At 43.0% G+C, this 25,950-nt stretch overlaps 1 protein-coding gene across 1 annotated transcript; it reads left to right on the forward strand.

Annotated features, from left to right (window-relative positions):
• Window positions 1-513: 513 nt before the first annotated feature.
• Window positions 514-25,566, forward strand: LOC119378590 (uncharacterized). Its single transcript, XM_037647672.2, has 3 exons — window positions 514-911; window positions 6,074-6,286; window positions 17,149-25,566. Exons 1-3 carry the CDS (start codon window positions 896-898, stop codon window positions 17,910-17,912), a joined length of 993 nt encoding a protein of 330 aa, XP_037503600.1. The 5' UTR covers window positions 514-895; the 3' UTR covers window positions 17,913-25,566.
• Window positions 25,567-25,950: the final 384 nt, after the last annotated feature.

The following is a 25,950-nucleotide window of genomic DNA, read 5'->3' on the forward strand; positions in this document are numbered from 1 at the left end:
CTGTTTAGAGTGTACCCTAGCTTGTGCATATATATATATATATATATATATATATATATATATATATATATATATATATATATATATATATATATATATATATTAATTTGCTTGGCCCGGATGAGCTGGGATCAATCATTTTTTGCCAAAATTCCAGGCCCCATTCTGAGCTAGTTCCGCCGGATTTTGTACTTCCCGCTACTCGCGGCACGCGAGCCTACACGCGCGGTTGAATACATGGGTTTTACGGGCTTTGAGGACGGGGTGCGTTTACATTATTGAAACAAGCGTAACAGCGTTCACTAAAAGAACAGTTGTACTATGAGGAGCTATCAGTCATTCAGACACTTGTCACACCTCGTTACGCTGCTTACAATGACCGCAGCCTTTCCGCTTGCCGGCTCTTTTCGGAAACTATTTGAGGCTGCGGACGACGGAGCGCTCGCGCGCGTAGCTGACGTCAAAACGAAGGGCGTAAACAACATGGCCGCTGCGACGCGTTGGAAGTCGCGGCGTCAGTAACATGTAACATGGCTAGAGCAACACCACCTAGATAAGTTCGCTAGAGCCACCCTAACATGGCTTCAGTGTGTCACACCAGCGCCTCTGGTCACACACCACGGTAATCATTCTGGGCGGTCCTCGTCAGTGCTGTGGCAGTAGCCGTGAAGCGGCGTCCACCGCTCGTGCTCGGTTGCGAGGCGCATGCGATGGAACTCGGCGGGTTGGAGTTCCGCGCGCGCGGCTGTACTGTACGTGAAGCGTGCGGAGTGGTGCTGCGATAAGCGGCAACCGATGAGATAGATCATCGCAGCCATATCGCAGCGCTGCCTTGCGCTGCACGTGAACGAACCGTCATCGAGCCGACATACAGACGCCGCCGAGCACAGCCGTCATGGACAAGCCGTCGGGTATGTCAAACCAGCAATTATTCCATTGCGACAGTTTCACGAAGAACACGTTCGCTTTTATACAAGTGGTTTAATGATGTGTACGTACTTACATGCCTGCCTGATCACAGTAAAACGTGCAACGCGCCTGGCGATTATTCGGCAGCTCAGTGTGTCGCGATGCGCGCTGTAAGCTTTCAAACAGTTTATGGTCATTGCTGTATATAACTGCGAATACGTTGCCGCCTACTAGGTTAGCTGACCGCAGTTCTTCACAATTCTTAAGGCCACGCTGTTCCAAATTGCTTTCGGTGATCGAGCCTGATCACTGCACGCCGTCGAACAGCACAGAGCTCCGGCGTACAAGACATGAGTTTGACCACAAACACCCACAACCAACCAACAGTCGGGCCTAGCGCTCAGCGTGAAGAATGAATGTCGTTAATTTGAATATTGCACGCCGATTCCTGACCTAAAAATCGGTTATACAATATGGCAATTGGCAAGTGAAAAAATTATTTTAAAAGCCGTAGTCACTTTAAAGGGACGTTAAAAGAAACATGAACAGTTTATAATGATATATAGTATCCTTTGAAAAACTGTATTTCAGTTAATTTCGCGACGATGGTGAATTTATCGTGTCTTTCTTTCTTTTTTTTTTTTCAAACTTCGCGCCGAAGCTCCACCACCCATACGTCAGTGTGATTTCATGAGTTCCAGAGTGCGTTTTTTTGTTCCCATTTTGGCGATGTTGGCCCACTAAATGTTCCCGACACTTGCGATGTTCAATCCTTGTCCCCTTTGTAATACATTCACATTCATTTACAGGAAAAAAAAAAGGCAGTCAAATCGGCCCTAGCAGACTCCTTGTACATCTATGATTTCATATACATGGCGAGCAGGTTCTGGAGCTTCAGCACGGCGTCGCCGCCAGTGTTCCGATTTCAACACCCTTTCTTGCTTTACAAGTGTCTTCCTGCAATTAAAGTGGCATTGTTGGTATTTTAGAACAATTATTTACTAATACACGTAAAATTGTTTTCCCTTTTACAGACTCTTTAAATAAGGCATGTTGAAATTAGTGAACACAAGTAGTTTCCTAAAGAGCATCAAGGCACGAAGTGTCCTGGAAGTCGTAGTTGTTTCAAAATATATATATTTACTGCAATGTTAGGTGATAAACATCGGAGATCTATCACGTTTTCTCCAACGTAGAAGAACCGTGGCACCAGTGTGTCGGAATGGAACGAAAACTGCAAACGAAAAAAACCGATATTCTTGGCCGAAACGAAAACGTAACTGAAACATTATCTATTATTTCGTTTCGGAGTGAAACTGTATTCAGTTTTCGGTTCAAGGGAAAAGTTGCCAATCCAGCTAGGTCAACCAACGTCGTGCAACTTCAGCATTAACAGATGTCTCAGGGGACAGTATTAGCATGCACGCATGTCAGGAAGGAACCAATCCAATTTGACCATTTGCTCTATCGCATTTGACGTGAACTAGGCTTTGTGGACATTGTATACTTGCTTTAAATGCCAGACAAGGAGCCGCACCTTCAATGGCACCCGATCATGGTGAAATTTTGGGAAGAATGTTAACAGCCGCAGCTGGAGCTGTACATATTAGCACAAATGGCCCTTTGTGTGCCAGCCACGCGGGTCATCATAGAGAAAGCATTCTCGGTGCTGCAGTTCATTTTATCGTAACCGCAGTCTCTCATATCAGAGTACGCAAACCCTTGCGTCAAGGGAGTGACGCAAGGGTTTGCGAATCATCTGAGCTTGCTCAGATGATTCGCAATTCACTTATGAGCAAAAATAAATACATTGTTTTTATCATTTCTTTGCTTTGAACTATTGTGCATGCCAATAAAAACCATTGTAGACCATTTTATTTTTCGTTCACGAACAGAAACGGAATGTAACTTTTTTCAGTGAAACGAAACTAAAAACGAAAAACATTTTGTTTCGACGCCCTGCATGGCACACATTTTAGTAATGGGCACCAATAAACTGGTGCTTCAATGTGGTGAAGAAAAAGTGGTGTGTGTGTGTGCACGCATGTTTATATACACACGCACGTATGGGTGTGTGTGTGTGTATATATATATATACATAAACTACGACTTTCGTTGGTTCGGCACTGTATATGTGAAAATATACAGTGCCGAACCAACGAAAGTCGTAGTTTCTTTCTTCATTTCTTATTCTATCGGGGTCCGCGTGATTCTTTTCCCACTACTATATATATATATATATATATATATATATATATATATATATATATATATATATATATATATATATATTTATTTATTTCCTATAGACTTCGATCCTGATTTCTCATTTGCAACAAGTGCATGACCTGAAATTATTTAGTTTTGTTAATAGACTGATAGTGCATTGTCATAGATTGTCCATATATGTGCATGCCTTCCGTTCTGAGATCCTTGGCGAAATTCTTTTATTATATAATATTGCAATGCGCTAGGAATAAGAAATAAGAATAATAATGTCTGGGGCTTAACATCCCAAAACCACGATATGATTATGACAGATACCATAGTGGAGGGCTCCGGATATTTTGACCACCTGGGGTTCTTTAACATGCAGCACCTAAATCTAAGTACATGGGCCTCAAACATTTTCGCCTGCATTGAAAATGCAGCCGCCGCGGCCGGAGGAATAAGAAAGGCAGAACCCTCTAAGGCATTAAGAAATAATTCACAACTCTGGTCATAATGGAGCCTTCTGGCCATGCATTCAATTAGTACTTTATTTTATACATATACGGGCAACGTTCACGTAGGCTGGGCTGATTGTACAGCACATCACTATACAAAGCTACTCCCAATACCTTTCTTCAGGAGTGACGGATCAAAGTATTGTGTTGCATGGTGCTCACAGCATACCATCTGGACTGATTCAGAGTGGCAGTATGGACCTATAAGCACTTATGATCTTATATGCAAATTTCACATGCCACTTGGACTCAGTAGGCATGGTTGGGCATGCTTGCACCGAATTTGGTTAAATGTTACCAACATTAAATCCTTGTTATGCAAAATCAAATGCATAAATTCACCACTGTGCCATGTGCGTAAGATATGGGAAGAAACAGCCCAAGTAGTCTGCTCTTGCACTCTGTTTAATATAGAAGGAAGAACCTTAGTGTCCGAACTAAACATTCATTAAAGACAGTGACATTTTGAGCTAAGAGACGTTCTCAGCCCATGGACAAATGCTACCTGTGCTTCTCATGCAACAAAAGCACTTTTGGAGTTTCTTAGAAACACTTGTTTCCTTTGAATACTGTAGCATTTTTTTTTTTAGTGTTGTGTGCTTTTTATATGTTGTGCATTTCAGAGTGTGCATGTTGCTTCATTCTTCATCATACCCATATAAAGTAGCATGGGACCTGGCAAGCTTCTCTAGTACTCATAAATGCTGTTTGCCCACCAGAAGTGGTCTAGGAGACTGCTGAAATACAGGAAGTCTCCTCTTGTCGAATTTTCGGAGTAACAAATTTTTTAGCTGAAAGTATGACCTTGTCGTGCATGGGCTCAGCTGTATTTTGTAATAAACTCTGGGCAACACCTTCAGCCTCCAGGTAAAGTGTCCACATTTGTGGATGCCGAGCATGTTGGCTGGTGGCGTAGAAAAAAGCAAGGCATAAGCAAGAGCAAGAAGGCACTGCCACGTTCGATGAGCCATGTTATGTCAGCTATGTCAAAAATTCAATTTTGATTTGCTCTAAATGAATACAAGCAATAATTTGTACTTGTGTACCTGAATCCTGGGATTTGATTCTTTTTATGCAAAAGCAGAACATAACTGAATTCAGAAAAAAATAAGACGTTTAAATGCACCAGTTATTGTGAATCGCTAAAAATATGTGCATATCAACGCATGACCACTTTGTTTTTCTTGCAGTATTGAGTGTCTCAGAAATAAGTTGCACAAATTCGACCCATTTATAGTCACTCTGTCACAATTTGCACCTGAAGGGGTTAAACGAAACTCGCTTAAAACAGAATAGTGGGATAAGCAATACAATTTAGCTAAAATGGATGCTTAGGTGAGTTGGTTCATACGAAAGTTTTAACAGTGCGAAAATGACGGAACACATGCTGAATCAGCGCTCTATCTGTGTATCTTTCTGTGTGTTCCGTCTTTTATGTGCTGTTAAAATCTTTCGTAAGCAATACAGTGGTGTCAATTTTACTTGGCCACCCATAGGCACAATGTCAACTTGGGTGAAATATGAAACCCATCTTTTTGTGAACTGAGGTTAAACAGAACTCCAATCAAAACTGCCACTTCTGGCTCATTAGCATATTGTGTAGGAAAGTCCAGAAAACATGCCTAATGATGATGCTGTAAATAGTGATCCAATCCACGAAGCACGTGTATGAAAATGAATGCCAAATTGGGGTGTTGGAAGTTGCAGTAGTATTTCTGTCATGGGAGATCGCTATGAAAGTAATGACGCTGGAAGAGGAAGATTCTACCCACGAAGTAGATGAAATTTCAAATGGTGTCCCCATTGCCTGCTTTGCTCCGAGAAGACAGAGACAGTTGAAAATATCCTTGGTGGAGTTCGCGGTGAAGACTGCAATCATGTATATTCATAAATATAGATGAATATAGGTGTTAGTGTTTCAATGTGCATTATACTTTCTTGACAAGATGGCAAGAGATGTAGCTGAAAGTCTAAGCTGCTGGTTTGAATACAAGGGCTGCGAAGATTTATTGAGAATCATGTGCATTGTACAGGGAAGCGGCAGTGTGAGAAGCAGTCTTTTTTTGTGTTTTTTTTTCACTAGAGTATTATCGCAATGCTCAATCCTGTTTGAATAAAATGATTACTACTGGTGTTTATGCCCTTTGCTTAAGTGAAACTTTGGACAAACGGAACACATATTTCTACTCCTTCGAGTTACGTTTAAGTGGAGTTAACACGTTTCGTTTAAGTTAACAAGTGTCAAAGCATTGCTGTGACACTTGAAAACGTTGCTGATTTAAAAAACCAAAGTGTTTTTGTTTGAAGCAGTGTGGGTACCTGCAAGCCTTTGGCACTAACTTTAACTTTGCATCCCTCATAATGACATTGTGGTTTTGGGACGTTAAACCCCAACAGTTATAATTTGGCACTAACATTATGTTACTTTTGTGGTGCAGGGAAGCAGCGACAGATTGAGACCCTGGTATTTCTTGACTTGGAGTCGACTGGCCTACCAGATTTGATGCCGCGGCGCAAGGTGAATGTGACCGAGCTGTCGCTGATTGCTGTGCCACGGAAGCTTCTGCGGAATCCACTGCGCTGCCTGCACAGGCTCAGCTTTTGTGTGCAGCCGCGGAATGCAGTTACAGTGGATGCTGCCGATATCACTGGTGAGGTCCCTCTGCCTCTTCTATGTGGTTCTGCCTTCGCTTGTGGCCACACTCTTGTCAATGATCTGATACCTTCAAAGATGTCTCGTAAACTGCACGATGGCTCCATCTGTCACACAATGCTAAAATGTGTGCTGGAACACTACATAGTAAACAAGACTGTGGTTCTACAAGTACAGGATATTATGTGCAAGATGCTCAGGGAGGGTAATTTCGACTTTTGTTCCAGGGGACTGTACACCCATCCGATAATGTACAGAAATTGTGCTGCAGCATCTGTTTACTTATTTACTCCTTTATTTCTAATACTTCAAATCCTCCCATAAAGGTGTGCTATTAGGCCAAAGGCCAGTAAATGGGTATTAGGCAAAAGGCCAAAGGCCACACTTCAAGTCAGTTGTTGATAATACCTCTTGCACAACAAAGACAAGGATAGCATGGCAAGAAAAAAATAAAATAAAAGGAGGCAGGGCTCATGACGTTAACAGGATGTAGTTCTTTCTTTTGTATGGGATATGGCCGGCTTGCCTCCTGGTGGCATGGCAACTTAATATTTCAGCTTTTTCTGTCTCACTTAACAATGAACCAATTTGAGAAATTATTTGAGCAAAATTCTTCCTATACTGTGCCTTATAACATCTAGTATATATGGGGTCTGTCCGCAAAGTAATGAAACTGGGTCTAGTAAAAAGAATTTATTGATATGACTAATACGTTACTTAAATTCTTCAAAATAGTTTCCTTGGCAGCGATACACCAAGTACAGCACGATTACCCCGCTGCAAAGGCTCCCTGAAAGTCAGCTGCTGTGACCTCTCTGACAGACTCTGTGACAGCTTGTTGGAAACGGTGACCTTTCTGGATGATGCAGTCCTGATACAGCCCTGATGTAAGCTCGGCAGACTTCTTCCTGTTCCCAAATATCAAGAGAAGCCTCAAAAGTTCACCATTTTGATGGTGTTCCCACCATCCAAGGGGCTCTCAAAGAGTCTGAGAGGTCATGGCAGATGACCTACAGGGAGCCTTTTGCAGTGTGGTAATTGCATCGCACTCGGTGTATGGACACCGAGGGAAACTATTTTCAAGAATTTAAATAATATGTACCAATTGGATTAATCAATTTTATTACGTTATGGACAGACCCTGTATAAACAAAATTTGCAATGGGGCCTGGTGAAAGGAGAGAGAGGGCGGGTGGCTTTGGAGGTCCTGTGAAACATATGACCTCAGTAAGTATAAGAGTTTATTGGCTCACGGATCGATTGCCGAAAAAATTTCTCAAGTCCATCAAGAACGAGTTGCATGGATTAGTCGCAAGGTTTAAACACTTCTTCTCTTCTCTCATCCCGATGGGTGCGCTGGAAGCTACACAGGGAGGGATGAAACGGGGGAAATAGGATGCGAGTGCACGTTATGACCTTGAGTGTGTGTCATGAAACATGATTGCTCTCTGCCGTTGTCATTCCTGAAAGCAATAGTGTTGCTACTGCGTAATTTTAGCACACCATAGAGTTTGGCGCTAGCACATGGCGACACCCAGTGGAAAGAAGCGCGCCTTATCCAAACGCCGCTCGTACTTTACGTCAGTTATCAGCCAATAGCTGCAACCTGTTTTTTGACGACATAGAGCTGGCGCCCCGCCCGCCGAAGTGAGTGGGACGGGCCCTGTGTATGAAGAGAGGGAACTTGAGAAAGTAGCAACTTCTGTGCTCCTCTTGTAAACTGAATGTGGCGTGCATGGCTAAAAGAAAATGCCAGGCCTGCGCGGAAAGCGCAGCACAGTCACAGCGAAAGCTCGAAGAGTGGCATTTCTAGAGCCCGTTACAAACTCTCTTGTGGCTATTAATACAACTACACTAGCAACGTACCCACTACGCCACAAATCATAATTTTTGTGAAGTTGGGAAGCACCCACCACGACATTATTAGTCATTCTGCGGAGAAGCGAGGTACCATCTCTAAGGCATTATGTGCAGTTTCTTGATGCGACGGCTGATGACAATGAATTATGACTGAGCATCTTGTAATGGGTTGGAAGCTTTAAATTACCCACTAGTTACATAATTCGCATTGTGTGACGCCCGGTCGTTATTTCACTCTCCCACCACGCTTTATGACATGCGCTAACGTGAGAAAGAGATAGAGAGAGGGAATTAACTTTATTGAGACCCTGAGGAAATGGATAATGGGAGCCTTATGGGCTTCCTTGGCAACCAATAGAAGTGCACTTGTGAGGAACCCATTACGCTATAATTCATAATTTTTGTGCAGTAGGGAAGCAGCCACTATGCTGTGGCTAATGACGATGAAGAATTATGGCAAAGCCCTTTGTAATGGGTTGGAAGCATTCAACAACCTACTCGTCGTGCAATTCGCATTGTGTGACGCCTGGTTACAGAATTCCCGTTGTGTGACACTTGGTTGTTATTTTACTCTTCTACCATGCTACATTACATATGTTAATATGGTTCCTTCCCAACATGAAGGCTGTATAGGGTCCTTTTGCAAAGCAGTTTTAAGCACCGGCATGGCTCTGAGGTATAATACTGGGCTCCCACGCAGAGGGCCCAGGTTCGAACCACGTTCCATCCTGGAAATTTTTTCTTATTTAGTTTTTTTTTTTCTTATTTCGAGCGATAGTGGTTACGGACACTGGCGGTGGCGGCGGCGGACAACTACGGCGCCAAAAACCAAAATCTCATAACAGCTTTCGCTGTAAAAATTTGGCTGACCTGTTCACAGCAGAGTTGGCTGTTCATAGAATGTGTTTTTTCACCAAGCCCAAGGAGTGGCTCAGGACCCCTTTAATGTATCTACTTCTACAAGAATTCTTTGAAAGCCTTCGCTATTATCAGCTTTTCTTTTCAATTTTGTGTCTTCTAGTGCACTGCAAGCTGTGATGCATTGCTGCAGAGGGCTGTCAGTGCTGTGCCCACAGTTACTCAATTGCCCAACTCTGTTCTTCACCAATTGTGGGGCATCTTTTTGAAGCAGAGGCAACCACACACCCTTGCATGTATGCACATGGCTAAGTGAGGTATTCTGTGGCTTGTTTAGTCTTTATTTTAGACACCCTGTTCAATGAACTCTTGGGCTGGCACTGACTGGTCATGGCCACTTAGGTAAGTTGGGCTGATAGGGCGATTTAACGAAGCATTTCATTGTCTATAGCCTTTGCGTGTGCTCTTTTTGGCTCATGGGACTGAAAAGAGAGTTGCTGAAATTTGATAATGTGACCTTTAGGGCGATACTGTAGATCCCTGCAACAAACAAGTATATTTCCCACCCCTTTGTACACAAGAGTGGGTTTGTTTTCCATCTCCTCAAAGTTTTCCGGGGCTCCTTTTGTGCACCAGTATTGAAAAATGGCTACAGCTGCTGAGTTTGCAGCATAACAAAACAAAGTCAACACAATACAATATCTTGTGTCTGCTGACAAAGAACAGTTCTTTGCATGATGACAGTAGGCTTGAATTTTCTTAGGAGCTGCATTTGGTGAAGCAAACTTGGACTGACTTAATACGTTACATGGTATACTTGGTGGCAACGAAAGAATTCAGTAAGCTCTACACAAAACCATATTGTCAAAACCATATACACACTCCAAAGATAGTTTCTGAGAGCTCCCCTCAGAATTCGTAAACATAGGTACGTCACACTGGAAGACAGGAGTGGGGGTAGCACGCATTAAAGGGCCCCTAAACCACCTCCGATAACTTTTGAACATTTCAAGTATAAACGCGCACATCAAGTTCACGATGCCATCACGACCAACAATGCCAAACATGGCAGCGCTACGAGCCGCAGGTGCACCACAAATTCCAAGAAACAATCCCTCGTCCTCTCCGGGCCTTTCGGTATCCCTAGCGTTGGCCACGATGTCGCCATTCGTGTCTGGTCATGTCATTCGCAAAAGGAACCTGTTTGTCTGCTCACAGGTACGTGCGCTCGCTGCTCTTCCTTCTCACATGGAGAGGAAGACCACTCAGCCAGGAGAAGAGATTGGCCGATGAACGGAGCGTAGCAAAGGAAAGAGTGAAGCGAGCGAGGGCCACTTTTGGATCATCAGACATGTGTAACTCCGCTATTACGGCACCTTTTCGAAACATTCTCGTGGCTATGTGTTTCTTGAAGACTCGTGCACAGCTGCAACACCACAACTAAACTTCGACCTCCGAGTGGTTTAGGAGCCCTTTAATAGAAAGTTGGTTCTGAGCACACATATTTTATGAGGTGCATACACGCTTCATAAGCAGTTTACCTTTGGATGCAGCATGCAAGCAGCAGCTAATTTGGAATAGCACAAACTGAAATGCAAAAGTAGTCTGTTTTTAGCTCGCAGTGGCCTTGCCATTGCCGATAGTGCATGCCTCAGTACCATGACAGAGTAAACTTGCTTGAAGCAGGTACCCCTTTGGAGTCCTTTCACAGTTGGACGACAAGCAAAACACTTTTGCACACAGAATAAATTTTTTAAAAGCTCATTGAAACCTTCACGAAATCTTAGAACAAGCTTAAATTTATAAAGCTTACTAATATTTAGGAAAGGTAGCAGATATGTAATAATGAGTGAAGGTGCATCTGTAACAAATTATGAAGTTAGGTTGCAGTGCATTTGCCTCTGCAGGTTGTCACTGACTACAATGTTGTACATTACTGGTATAGGGAGATAACGTTAGAATTTCTCCACTGTTAGCGGAAAGTGCAATTTGTCCACTGGCCTCTTGGATGGGTATTTTCATAGAACGATATTAAGAGGTCAAGGGCTGACTAACACCTGCATAGTTTAGGCTACACGAATCACTTTAATGCACAAATAGAAGTGGAGGTAGCTGCACATTCGTGACACTAATTGCACAAAATGGCATGTCATCATTGTCATAAGCCTGTCAACTTTCAATGCTGGACAAAGGTCTCACCTGGTCATTTCCCATTACATGCATCTTTGGTAAGCCATCTCCAAATTTCTGCGAATTTTCTTGAGCGTTAGGCATTCAGAGCCACACAAAGCGAACAGGTAAAAAAACCCAAGGAAAGCGTAGAAGCTAGTGACTATAGTTTTTAATTGAAGTGCAGAAATGATAATTTAAAGGCAAATTAAAGATGTCAAAAGACAACTTGCTGACCATGGGAACCGAACTTGCAACCTTTGCATAACACATGTCGTCAACTTGGGTGACATCCATGTTTGGGTTTTATATGTCTGTACCAGATTTAAATCTGGGAGTGTTGGCCAGCACTAATGATGGCCGTGGTGGTGGATGTGGGACATCCTTACAACAGTTAGTGTTGCAAGAATATTTTGTAGCACACCTTCATAATTATGCTCTGCTAAGCTCGGTACAATGGACACATGTGCCTGCTGTTTTTAACATTGGCAGTGCCAGGGCTGGCCAAGGATACTTTGAAATTGTATCGCGATACGATACAAGATACTCAGGCAAGAAGTATTTGAAATACATGTACAAAATACTACAACACTGATTGTGTCCGATACGATACATTCCAGTTGTATCTTAAGATACTTCGATGCATTTGCAAATTTGTTATTATACAGTAAAAGCTCGCTAATTCGGATTTCACGGGACCGGAAAAACTTCGAATTAACCGAATGTCGAATTATCTAAAGTATCAATAAAACAATAAATCTTTATTACATCCGCGCATGTTCCCTTTTTGTTAAGGAATACATAAATCCATTTATTATTTTGCATACGAGCGGTGTAAAAGCCACAATTTTTGCCATTTGTGACTTCGTTCTCAATGTGAACACGGTTAAAGACCCCTGTGTCTTATTTCAAAACGTGCTCTTAACTCATACCTTATTATGTACCAACAACACGATTGTGTATGGTGACCACCCCGCCTTTCTGAAAGCCCGGGGCCATTTCGTCTGTGCGCGAACGCCGTTTTCGTTCCTTTGCGTCGCACATTTGCGGCGCTTCGCGCTCGGCACGCTCCAAGGATCATCCGAATTAACCGGGTTGCGGCCAAATACAGTAGAACCCCGCTGTTACGTTCCTCACTGCTGCGTTTTCCCGGCTGTTATGTCGTTTTCCGCCGGTCCCGGCACAGCTCCCATAGGATACAATGTATTGGGAACCCCGCTGTTACGTCGTAACTGTCGGAGCGTTCCGTATGATACGTTGCGAAGTGCGCTCGTAGCCGACCGAGTGACTACCGACCATGGTGCATTTTCACGCAGCTTGGCCTGGTTTGACCGTAATATAAGCCGCATGAGAGGTGCAAGCAACAGGATCTTTCAATTGATGCAAACAAAAGCATGGCCTTCGAGATTCGTATTGCAAAGATGGCGTCTATGACGTAATTGCTCGCGAAAGCAAGGCCTTCGAGATTGGCATTTACTATTGACAAAAGCATAGCCTTTGAGATTTGTATTGCACAAACATGGCGTATATGACGTAATTGCTCGCGAAAGCAAGGCCTTCGAGATTGGCATTCACTTCTGCCATCGCGTTGGCGTAGACTCATCATCATCGTTATTTGTCGGAGGACGGGAGGAGTTCGAGCTGGTTGGAGCTCGCATGGTCGTGCGCGCGGTTCGCGGTCGGACTCGCCGCGCTGGTTGTGATTGCGTGTACTTAGTTCTTTCATGCCTACAGCTGTTGGTGTTAAAAAAAATCACATACGTTGATTACATCTCTGTGGATGAGGCCGTCCCCAGCTCCGCGTTTCTATCCATCGACTAGATCGCGGCTGAGCGCGCCAATTTTCGTGCTGCTCGTAAGCATTGAAATAAAATTCTCTACCACTAAATATTTTGTCGCTTTTCCTGTTTTTCGGCTCTTACGTTTCCCGTCTCTTATGTTTATTTCCTACGGTCCCTTCAAAAACGTATCAGCGGGGTTCTACTGTATGGGTGAACTAATGGGAGTTTCATGGCATTAAACGATGCATATGCTGGCTGGGACCAAAGCACACATCTGAATTATCCGATTTTCCGAATTAATGAGTGTCTAATGAACGAGCTTTTACTCTATATCTATATAATGTAGCACTAAACGCCTATGCACAGAGATGTTCACTTGGAAATTTATTAACTGCAGCCAATTTTGTTTAATCTGAATGAAATGTCTGTTAGTTATCTCAAAAGTTTTGTACTGCTTGCTCAAGGTATATTAGTTCCATTCCGAAACAACTTATTGGCATTGCTTTAGCTGCTCAACATGACAGCTCTTTATACACTTCGCTGATAGCGGTTTTTGCTTGTTGCTTTTGTGATTGATGGGAGTCGCTGTTCTGCTTGTCGACTAGCTAGTGGGTTGCCATCTAATCACAAGAACTTCAGCAAGAAGCCTCTGCACGATGGTGCGAATACTGCTGTGTAGTTCTACCTTGCCAGTAAGCGTCTTAAGGTTTTCGCAATAACGGATCACCGGACAGGTGTACGTAACCAAGAACATGTGCAGCTCAGCAACGTTTGACATATTGTACAGTTGCACAAAGCGCCGCAGTACACCGCCACTATCCACTCATAGCTCCGATTGCCTGGTGATTAGTAACAGTAAAAGAATTTATGGAAGCCTAAACAAGGAAAACAAATATATCTAAGTAAAATAGAAAATTGGTTTCATATCAAACACAGCGAATGAGTGTAGAAACACGATACAGGCAGCACCTCCAAAAGCTAATAATAAGTGTTGCGTTTTGCGTCCCAAAACCACGATATGGTTATGAGAGACGCTGTAATGAAGGGCTCTGGAAAATTCGACCACCTGGAGTTCTAAAACCTAACTATAAGCACACGGGCCGCTAGCATTTTCCTTCCATGGAAATGCATCCGCTGCGACCTTCAGGTCAGCAGTCAAGCACCACAATCGCTGCGACCACCGCGGCGGGTAATCTCTAATAGCTATGACAATTACATTCAGTGCCTATGGAATATAGCTTAAACTGTTCTTTGGGACGCTTATGAGAAAAACGGGGTATTTGGTATAACCATGTTCCTTGAGTACCTTTGCTAACATATTTGAGATGGCTCCTAATAATTTCTGTTATTATAACACATACTCAATTTCGCTATTTTGTTTAGCAGTAAGCAGAATTTTTGTTACTGTATACTCTAGGTGTGCCTGGATTCTTATACATTTGTTCTCAACATTGCCTCTACATAAGAGTAAGTTCAAGTGAAATATAAATATGTAAACAGTAGCAGAAATGACGCAGATAGTTAAAGTAAGAATAAAGCAGATAGCTTACCTTCGCAGCACGTTAAACACATATTGTAGTGAGGAGACCGGCAAAAATCAATATAGAGACATAGGTAATGTATGGGATGGAAAAGAAGGACACCTAAGAAAGAACGTGTGCTGAAAAGCAAAGTATTATTATTGCGATAGCAATTATATGGACACTCTCGGCTAGTTTTTGCCGTCGCCGTCCATCGACGTCGTCAGGGCCCATATATGTATATGTATGTATGTGTGTATATATATATATAAAAGCTGCAAAGAAAAATAATTCAGAAAATTTTTTTCCGAAGCGAGGAATCGAACGGGCGACCTCTCGCTCCGCAGTGTGCGGCGTTAGATGGCTAGGCCATGAGAAATACATCTTTCAGCCTGCTAGCGGCGAGCTATTTATATACACCATGCTTTCTTGGTCACCAGCGAGATGGCACGAAGTGCGCGCGGGGAGCGCTTTAAAGGTCATCGCCCCGCTCCTGCGAACGCCGATGCTCTTCGCCCTACAGGGTGTGGTCGCCTGCATGCGCTTATCTCGAGGAATGAGAGGGGGGGGGGTGTAGGGTTTATGTCTTGTGCTTTCCCCGCAGTGAAGTCGCAGAGCGTAGTAAGGTTACTTCGCTAGCTGCAGTGGCCGCGTTTGCGAAAGGAGCGCGCTGTTCAAACAGAAATAAGTAACAACCGTGACAGTTAGTTTGCGCTCGCCCTTTGTGTACCTGTTCGTTCGTTTCGTGGGTCCTGCTGTGACACATGATAGTTCGCGCTCGTCCTGCGTGCGTTCTTTTCCTGCGTCCTTTGGGCTTGAGTGATGCGCTGGCAATTTCGAGCTGCTCTCTGTTCTTCGCATTGCATTCCAATTTGTTGCTATCACATTCATTGCTTTGCCGTTGAGGCGAAACTGTGGCTTTTTTAAAAACTCTTTGAATAAAAGAAAAGGAGATGTACGCAAAGATAGCATCTGTTAGGTGAATGCTTGTTCTGTTAGATCCAGCAGCGGCACCAGTGGTGCTATAGCTGCTAAATCTTATATGCATATAAAAGAATCTCATTGCATGTAAGTCAAGCTTACATCCACGATATCATTTAAATCGCCAATGTGTGAAAGCCACGAGATGCAAAGCAATCCCCGTTCTTGCATTCTTCAGACTTCATAACGAAGCACCACGCAAGAGAAACTTCGATAAAGACACTATCGCGGCATCGGAATGTGGGCGAAAGACGCCACACGCATTGGAGTAACAGTACATGACAGTGGCTAAGTGCCAAGTGTCATGGCACTGACAAAATTAAAAAAAAAAAAGAGAAAACAAAAGGTCAGCTGGGTGTAGACAATCGCGCGCTAATCTGTCGAGATGACGCGAGCACCGCCATGTCACTCTGCTCCACCAATAGGGACGCTCAGAGCTTATTGCCTATCCACGCTGGAGAACTCTGGCGGAAAGATAAACAATGTCACTGCCTTTATTTTTATTCTGGTGACTTAGTGGCAGCAGTGTCGGCTTCAGAAGCTGAGTTCAGCCAACGTTTATTGTTTCGCACGGTGGTGGTGCGATCGCAGTATCTTGTATCTTAAGATACACAATACTTCTTCAATGTATTGGAAATACAGATACTGATGCACATTTTGCGAGATGTATCGCGATACAGATACAAGATACCCAAAGGGTATCTAAGATATTATCTAAGATACATGTATCTTCGGTACTGCCCAGCAGTGGGCAGTGCCAATGGTTGAGCTTATTGAGGACTCGTTTTTATGGGTTTCGTATGTCATGCCACCTTTATTTCGCACCGTATCTCTGTGTGTGTATGTGTATGCTCTGCATTGACAAAAGTCTATATTTCTGTGGCTTTGAAGAATAACACAGCTGCAAGGGCTGTTGGTAAAAGGCATTGAAAAAGGAGTGAAATGAAGATGAAAGGACACGACCCAGACTTGCACGAGTGGTCTCTGCCTTTCTGCATTGTATTTGTCCTTTAGTATATATTACTTTCTTTTGCAGCATTGCAGAACTGGGACAAAGACTGACTAGAGTATATATTGTATGGTAGCAAGCATGCTACATAGTACATGTTTGCTATGAGTTTATGTTAAAATTATGAGCTCGAAATAGTGTCTCTAGAATATTAGTTGTACGTATGTGTAGGAAAGATGCATAACATTATTCTATTAGTGACATTTTTATGCTGCAATATGTATTATTTTCCTAAAGTTAAAAAAAATTCTTGCCCCGCTAGGGCTTTACAGCAATGCCAAGTAATGTTTGACTTGTGTACCATGCCATCACAATTTATCATGTGGATGTGGTACTGTATGGGTATATGAACAGCCTTAACATATAAAGTGTTGTACATTCAGTGCTAGGTGTTCCTTCATATATTTTATCATTTCCCTATAGACACTAAGATGTGGAACTGTAGCATAAGCTGCGCATAGGTGGAGAAATTCACCAGTGTTAACACATGCCTTGGGAAAACAGACACTAAAGGATTGATATGTTCCGTGCCGCTGTGGCACAAACTGTGACACGTGACAGAATAATATGAGTGGGCCTTGGTAAAAAATAAGCAGTATGTCTCACTGGGCCTACAGCCACCTTGTGTTCTGTGAGATGTTCGGTCCACATTTGTCCTGAACTGCACCACTCGCCCTTTCAGGTCTGGACAACTGGGACCTGCAGTGGTGCCCATCCTTTGGTGAAATGGCCCAGGTCATGGAAAAGTTCTTGTACACACTGCAGCCACCCATCTGCCTAGTGGCGCACAACGGTGACAAGTTTGACTTTCCGCTCCTGCGAGCCGAACTGAAGCATGCTGCTCCCGGCATTGACCTGACAGCTTTCTTCTGCTGCGACTCGCTGCCGGCCTTCCGAGAGATCTTGGGCGATGCTGCTGACCCTCAGGAAGTGACTGAGGTGATAGCACTGGGTGAGGTTGGTAATGATTTTTGGGAGGCCTTCGAAGCTGCGGACATTACGTCGGCAAGCGACAGTGACGAGCACCTGCCGTCCCAGCCTGTGGAAAGGCCAACGCATCAGACACCACCAAATAAAGCTTCAGCATCCGATGGCATCCCACCTCCGGTGAAAAAGAGACGTGGAGCCCGTGAGGAGAATGGGCAGCGCCCACAGCAGTGCAAATTGGTGGCGAGACGCCTTTTCCAGGATGCTGCTCCTGCAAATGGCAGTAATACTTCATCAACATCGGCAGTAAAAAAGCCAGTTGCGAATGGAAAGAAAGTGCAGTTCAAGCTTGGCAAAGTTTACGAGCGTGTTATGGGAACGGAGATGCCCTTGGCGCATGAAGCGGAGGCTGACTGCCGAGCGCTCGCCGAAATATGTGCTCGATTGGGCAGCCGATTTCTAGAGTATGTGGATGCAAAGCACCACATGCTCCAGAATGTGACGCCCATGTGGGAGTAGGGAGGTGGTTTCCATATTCTTGGCTGGGCTGTTGCACCTTTGTGCTCCAGCCCAAGAGTGCTCTGTTCCATGGTGTTGAAGCAGTCAATGTTTGGTGTTTTGTTAAAAGTACAGAGATACAGGGGGAACTTAGGGTTATGTTATTTTTTGAAACTTAAAATAAGGTAAATTAAAAAATCGGATATGCAGTAAAAACTGCGTAAGAATTTGGCTGAAAAAAAAAAGTATAAATTTCAGGGTGCTGATACAAAGCTGTATGATCAGCTTATCACTGCTACTAATCAGCAACATTTGTCACTAAAGGGACACTAAAGGCGAATATTAAGTCGACGTTGATTGTTGAAATAGCGGTCCAGAAGCCTCGTAGTGCTACTTTTATGCCAAGGAAGTGCTTATTTTGAAATAAAATCACATTTTAGTAGTCCGCATCGCGTTAGCGCACTTCAAATCACCCGCCTGAAATCCGACTTTCATACATCACTGCTGCCGTGCCCAACATTGCCCGCCTTTACTGCGCGGCTGCCGACACTAGTAGCAGCACAGCGAAAGTAGCGGGACCCACAGCAGCACTGGCGTTGTGCACCATTCAGGCATCCGGCAATATCACATGCATGCGGCATTTTGTCGAACTTTCTGTCAGAGCGACTTTCACGAGCGTGCAAAACATGCGGCAGTATGCGATCCCGAAACTACTACTGAGACTCGACCGTGTGAGCGAAGCAGGGCGCCGGGCGAAGCGCAGTTCGGCGAAAACGAAACCTTTGAACCACGTGCGCCGTCCCCCACGGCAACGCCACACAGGTTCTTTTTTCCATGAATCAAACGGAAACGAACAAACAGCATTTTATTACGTCTTTTGATGCACGGAAGGTTCTTTTTTTATTGTTGCTAGTTTGATTACTAGCGATTTATTGTAGGCAGACTCTCATACGTCATTGGGATCACTTCGAAAATGTCCCACTCGTGGCGCTCATCATGTGATACATTTAGCTTAATTTTTCGGTAAGTAAAGCACTGCTGTCGATAATATTGCCGTTTTAGAAGTTGTCATACATTGAGCTTTCTCTCTGACATAAATTGTTATTTGCCTTTAGTGTCTCTTTAATTGCACACTGCTGTACGTACATCTAGGAGAGTAGTATAGAGCAAACAGCATTATTTATTTAGAAAAAACACTGTACAAACGCTCAACCCGGTCATAGAACATAAAGCTGCACCACAAAGACATCGCTGTAATCTATAGTACTGCTTTATGCATGCATTGAAGCCAAATGTTTTCTTAAAGGGGCCTGCAGGCACTCAGAATTGAAAATTCGCTTTGTAACATTCAACCAGAAGAAGTTGCGGAATGTGTGAAATATGTAATTTAGTTTCAGCATTTTAAAACGACTGAGCACAGCAGCGCATTTGCTATTGTATTTTTGCCACAACCTGTACATATGGCTAAAACAACTGCCATCGAAGGCAATATGCGAGCCCATTTAAGCACTTGCAGCAGTTAGTAGTGTCTCCTTCTTGCCCTGTTTCTGCCTTTTGTTGTGTGTCAAAAGCATCCTTTGCACTGACATGTAGGATAGTCTTTTTCATCAAAGGCAAGAAGTCTGTGGGTGGCTGCTGGTATTACTTCCTATGGACACAATATTAATGAGAACTAACAGACCATAATGCCAAGGAAAGTATAGGAGATGTTATTTGTAATAATTGGAATATAAATGTGAAGAAAGTGATGAATGATGAAAGAAAGTGATGAAGAAAGGAATGTAAATGTGACGAGCCCTTAAAAAAAGTCATCTTTCCTTCATTCCTATGGACAGTAGGGTATGTAATGAGGGCCTGCTAGTTATCGACAGTAAAACATGCATATCCACTGAGAAACCTACAGCTTTTTCTCGAGTTTATTTTTCCACAATTTTTATGCCTGCTGGTTTACTTTAAAAATGTATATGTCACATTGAGATTCGTTTCACTGCTACAAGTGTAGTTATCTACCATAAAGAGCATGGAATAATGGGATGTCGCATGTGTATCTGACGTGACCACAAGTGAGCTTCACATTACAAGAGAAACAATACTGCCGAAAGTCTGCACCGTTCTATATGCACAGTATTGTAGTATTTGTGACACATGATAACACATTTTACAGGCCATGTGTCTGTACATTTAGGGGAGATGCTACTTGAAAAACGCACAGTTTTACAAAAGTTAGATTTTTTATTTTTACTTATTTTGTCAGGTTGAGTTTCCCTGCTTTCATGACGAAAAAATTACACCATATCCCACTAAAGGCAACCATGTGGGGATGAAGCAGCGCATGGGTCGACTTAAAGTTCCGTTCCTCGCGGGCACCTTGCCCGATGTTAACGTGCCCTAGCAAGTGGAGCACACCATGAATTCACTGTAGTTGCTGTTGCTGTTACTCGTCCCGAACTCTTGTTGGAGCACGCCACGCAGGTTCATCGCGCGTCTGCAGAATCTCGTTCAGCAGAATTCAGCGGTTTGCAGAATCTTGGCATGCGCTAGCGCGTGCCAGCGTGTTCTGACTAGGATACAATGCGTTGGTTCATCGCGCATCTGCAGAATCTCATTCCCCGATGCCATCACGTGATTGCTGAGAGAGCGTAAGGGGGACAGGCCACAGCGTCTTACCCAGCCCCTTACACAGGCCCAAACGCGCTAGCGCGTGCCAGCACACATGGTTTTGTCTGCGTTACGCCAAGCTAGGACAGTATACGGCAGCTCAGGCCCCTTAAGTGCTCTGCACGTATCATTAGGGAGCTTTAGCTTGTAACCTTTACTTCTTTACGTTACCGTGTTACAGGATACCGGATGGAATCTGCGCATGCGTGAACCTTTACGGAACGTAAAGGTTTACGGAACGTAAACTACTCGCCTGATAGGCTTTACGTTTACGGCCCTATCTCGCAAATCCACCTTCGTTCGTGGCTACTCGCGATATCCACTTCACGGAGACTCCAGCCGCCGAGTCAAAATAAGCCGAAGTGCGAGCGCCACTTACGATCACCTTATTTCAGCCGGATTACCGAGGCTAGAGCGATGTAGAATACCGAATCTGCAAATGTGAGAGGCCTAAAGATGCTGACAGGCTGGATAGGTGGCGCCATCTAGTGGGGCCAAGGTGTACCAGGCGAGCACAAAATTGTTATTGCAGAAACATTGGGCATTCTACTCCCAATGTAAATGCCTTGCAGCGGCATTATTACGAATGAGTTGCCTTTTTAATAATTTTTTCCCCTCAAGAACACCAAGTGAAAACAAACGTGTCCATGATTGTGGTTGCGAGAAGCGTCACAAGATGTCGACACCATCGCCGGGTAACCTGGTATTGCTACACCCCTTCGCTTATACCGGGATACTGCACACGCTAAAAACCTCTCTTATGATTTTGCCGCAGCGTAATTCAATATTATCTAAATTAAATGCTGTTATCATCACCATTTAATTGTTTGCGCCAACGTAAAGGTTTACGTTTGGGCAGCTAAAAAACTACTAAAACTCGAGTTCCTGTAAAACGGTAAACGTAATCCGGTAACAGTAATGTAAAGAAGTATACGTTACAAGCTAAAACTCCCTATTATCAAGGCGGTCGAAGAACAAGAGGAAGAAGATTTCTCCTTGGCGCGAGCGCATGCTCAGATGGCCATGCTAGGTGGTAGAAAGGGGACAGTCGCCAATGGAACTACAGACACAGCCCCGAGCAAAAGCTGCTTCGCATCTAAAAAATCAAAGATTTTATTTGAACTGGAATAGGGTTAAAATCGCGTATGAATAGCACAATGTGGCTATTAAAAACTGCATGAACATTGTCTAGAGTCTCCTGGCTGACATCGTATGACTGTTCGCCATTGCAATTCATGTGAGGAGTTCACCAAGCCACATGCTCACAATAACCATCATTCCCAAGCTCTCATGAAGGAAGAAATAATTTTAAAAAGCATATCAATGCCACATAGACAAGCTTTAAATTTTACATTTAAAATGAGTTTTTCTCAAGATGCAATTTTCGGCAACTTCTTCAGTTTGGACATGGTGTTTTTGGTACTTCTGATGGTCGGATCTGAACGAAATTTCCCCCACATATTCCTTAACACATGAAGAGTGCCGTTCTCTTCTTCAAATTTTGGTATCGTGATATAATTATGAATTTCAAGTTAGTGATTACTAGGGACTGAACATTTTAAGACTTCTCAGATTCTAACTTTTCACGTGCAATGAGATATTTTGCACACACATTTTTTTGTGAGTCTTTGACATTATACAGTTGATGTGGAGGAATATGAGCCATTTATGGCTCATAAATATGGAAGTTTAGCGGGAGAAAAAGTGGGTGCAAGAAGAGTTACATTTTACACATTGTCATGATACAGAAGAAACATTATGCAACTCACTATAAAACTGATTAGACATTTGAAATTAGCATAAACAACCATGTAAACAACAAAAATTTCATTGTCCTAGACTATATATTAAAAATATCTCAAAACCTGTCTTGGGTCCCTTGAGAGCACCGTAAATGCATCACGTTAATAGAAGATGAGCTTTGAATGGTTCTTACTTGACTTTAATATAAAACACCTTCAATCACACAGAACCCTAGCTATTGCTCAGTCTACACAGTCACCGTTCACATGCAGATGAACAGATGCATTCAAATGGTCATTCAAGAAAACGCTGAATGTCACTGCTTCAACACCTCTTTGCCGCCGGTCTCCCTCTCAGCTCCCATACCCTCAGGCCATGCTACTACATACTACTTGACACTCCTGCGTACTGCACTTCTGCGTATTGCAGGCAGTACTAACGTTCCCAGTGCACATATTGATCTCATTGGTACAATGAGCATGCCTACAGGATGGGGTGTTGTTTTTGATACGTGTCCTCCACAAGTGTGCTCTTTCTCAGCTTTAACTTGCATCATTCATATCTCAAAACTTGCACAACGAAAAAATTTTGTCCTTTGTAGCTCGCAGTGTCTGATGCACCGTTGCATTTCAGATAATGAATTAAGTTACAAGTGTTTTTCTGTCAATTTTGTTTCCCATCCTCACACCTTGACCTTCATATACTGAAATGCCATCTTTAGACGTTTTCTTTTTTTTGATTTATTATTGCTGGTGCTTTAAGTCGTGCAAGCATGCTAAAGCTAAAAAAAATAGTGGCAAGCATGAAAGAATTTTAAGTAATTTGCTGTAATAGTGTGCTTGTTTCTGTGAACCAATCCGAAATTTTACTAAGGAGATCGGACACATTGTGACATCACAATACAGTGACTTGACATTCCTGCGAGTGATTGTTGCAGCTAACACATGCGAGCACAACTGGGGAATAGAAAAACAGCACTCTTGTTAACTTTTTTTTTTTTGAGCAATATCATCATATCTATAGTTATACTAACAAGAGAGATCATAACATCACAACATTGTTGATGAAATGAAGTCTGGCTATACACTGGACAAAGTTACAAGGTGTTGTGTGTAGGGAGCATTTTACTGCAAAATTATTTGAAGATGGGTTCATTATCGAGAAGATAAGCGAAAGTGAAATGTTTCTTTGGCATGCTTGCCAAGACGGGAGCTTCACTGTCGACATTCTTTTTGACTTGTGCAGCATGCATCCAGTAGTGGCACTGTGTATTTTACATTTGTACGACTAAACGAAGTAAGAGTCCAAGGTCAGTTAGGTTGCAGGCAGTGACAGCAGTGACAGAAGCATTTGTGCAAGCGACCTCGACTACAGTTGGCAAGTGTGGCAGTTTGGGTTAGTTGGTCATTCCCGACTTCGTATACCTAGCACACAATAAAGGAGGACAAAAAAAAAAAAAAAAGAGAGAGAGAGAGAGAGAGAGAGAAAGGCATAGAGCGCTATGTGTGTGTTTGTCTTTCTTTTTTGCTGTTCTTCCATGCACTATGTAATACAAAGCCTGGATGGCGGCAGGGAGTTTCTAGAGAGAAAGCGCTTGCAGGATTTTCTAAAAAATTTACAAGCTGTTTTCGTGCCGTGCATTGTGTTCATAGCCTTGCAGGCAGGATCATAAACACTTGATCTAGTGGAAAGAAAACAGCGCGAAAGGCGGAACACCAGAAAAAGGAAGATACAAACTACAGCGCTGTAGCTTGTGTCTTCCTTTTTCTGGTGTTCCGTCTTTCGCACTGCTTTCTTTCTGCAATGTCGTACCAACACGCCCAAGCAACCACTTTAACTCGATCTAGACGTCTATATTTGCATTCATTATAAAAACAGCGCAGCAACACGAGGACAGAATGAAAGAAACAACGGGCCAGTGCCCGTCCCGTTATTTCTTTCATTCTGTCCTCGCGTTGCTGCGCTGTTGTTAAAATGAATGCAAACCAACTTGCCCAAATTTCCGTTCTCTAAAGTCTATATTTGCAATGCCGAAATCTGGTGAGGGGCTCTTTAGCTAGCAAGTTAAAACATTGTAGAGCAAGTGTTGTTTCATGCGTAATATGCCTGAGGCAAAGTTTTTACAAGTCGGAAAATATGTCAACAATTCTTTTTTAAAAAGTCTATACTGTTCTGCAGATGGGTCATGCGTGCAGAAAATTGCTAATGTTAAGTATGGCAAAACTCGTGCACTGTTGACGGGGATGCATAAGCAGCTGTGCACACTGCACTCGATCACATTGCCTGCACAGTCCCGTGCTTAGATGGCAAAGGTGCTTTTTTTTTTTCCCCTTGCTCTATAAGCAGCAGCAAAGGCAAGCAGATGCAGCCTTCACAAATATATGTTTTGGGTATTATTTTTTTGGTTGGATGGCTCGACTATGTGCAGAAGTGGTATGAAACAGCAACATGCTTTTAAGCTTAAATGAATTTCGCGTGGCTTTTACAGGCTTTTTGCCCATTTTTTCTGTATGCTTTTTGCTTACACCTTTGATCGATGCTCACTCACATGCAAGTAAATGCTGTTGTGCATGTATTTCACGTTTTTTTTATGGTTCTCATGTTTCACGTATACACTACAAATGCTTTCGCATGCGTTTTTTTTTTTATGTCAGTGCTAGTTAGCCTATCTTTGTAATGCTATTTATGACTCATTGGGTCACTGTTTTCAGTATGTACTATATAGTCGGGTGCAACTTTAGAAGGCAGCGGTATTTTCTCCTCAATGGTGGGTGAACACGAGCCTGCACCAGTTGGTGTGCATTTTACGCTGACATCATCAGTGGTACTATTTCTTTAGTAGGCAATTGGCGGTCGCACAATGGTCATCTGGGTGGGGCCTCTCCTGCCTTTTTAAGTTGCATCCAACTATAGTTGGCAAATATATTTATGATTATTCACTTTTTGTTGGCATTGCAGCGGGCATTTTGGACTATACCCTTGCTTGTTTTATTTTGGTAGATGGTCAGTTGTCACAATGTCTACAAAAGACAGAAATAGCCAAATGTATTTTCTGACGTATATTTTTTGTGGAACGGTGACAGATGTTGAACAGATGAACTTTATTGTTGATCACAGACCGGTGGAGGTTGTATGAATAAATTTACACCCATTGGATGGTACAATTTCTTCTTTTTGAAAGTGTAAGCGGGGGTCGGAAGCTTTCCACCATTGTGCATTATTGTTTGAGAGCCTCGATGTAAGTGTTTATGTTATTAAAAAAATTCACCTCTTACAACGTCCTGAGTGATGACTTGCAAGTTTCTCCTTGCACCATTGCCTCTAGAGAAAAAAAAGAAAGGTAGGACATATTAATGCATTCAGTATGCTGCCACCTTGCTTGTTGCACTCTCTGCCATCGAAGGTGTTTAAGGGGGGACATGGCTTGTGGAGATATTTACTGTACTTTGTGTCCAAACCTGATGAAACGAAGTAGACTTGTTAAGTTTTGCAAGCTGATCGCAAATATGCAGTAATTTTGTTTGTAGGTGCAGTGGTTTATGAGATACTCAAAGCTGCCTCTCTATTGTTTCTGGAGACAATAAAAGGAAAACCGGCCAGCAGAAAATGCATATTATCAAATAGCTAGATACTACAATATGCATTAAGTGCAACGCTG

The sequence above is a fragment of the Rhipicephalus sanguineus genome, unplaced genomic scaffold (genome assembly GCF_013339695.2).
Source record: "Rhipicephalus sanguineus isolate Rsan-2018 unplaced genomic scaffold, BIME_Rsan_1.4 Seq89, whole genome shotgun sequence".
NCBI lineage: Eukaryota > Metazoa > Arthropoda > Arachnida > Ixodida > Ixodidae > Rhipicephalus > Rhipicephalus sanguineus.

Bases quoted from the DNA above. Each gene is read 5' to 3' on its own strand.
- LOC119378590 (XM_037647672.2), top strand. The intron at 6,287-17,148 runs GTGAGGTCCCTC...TCGCCCTTTCAG, and splicing joins GGATGCTGCCGATATCACTG to GTCTGGACAACTGGGACCTG.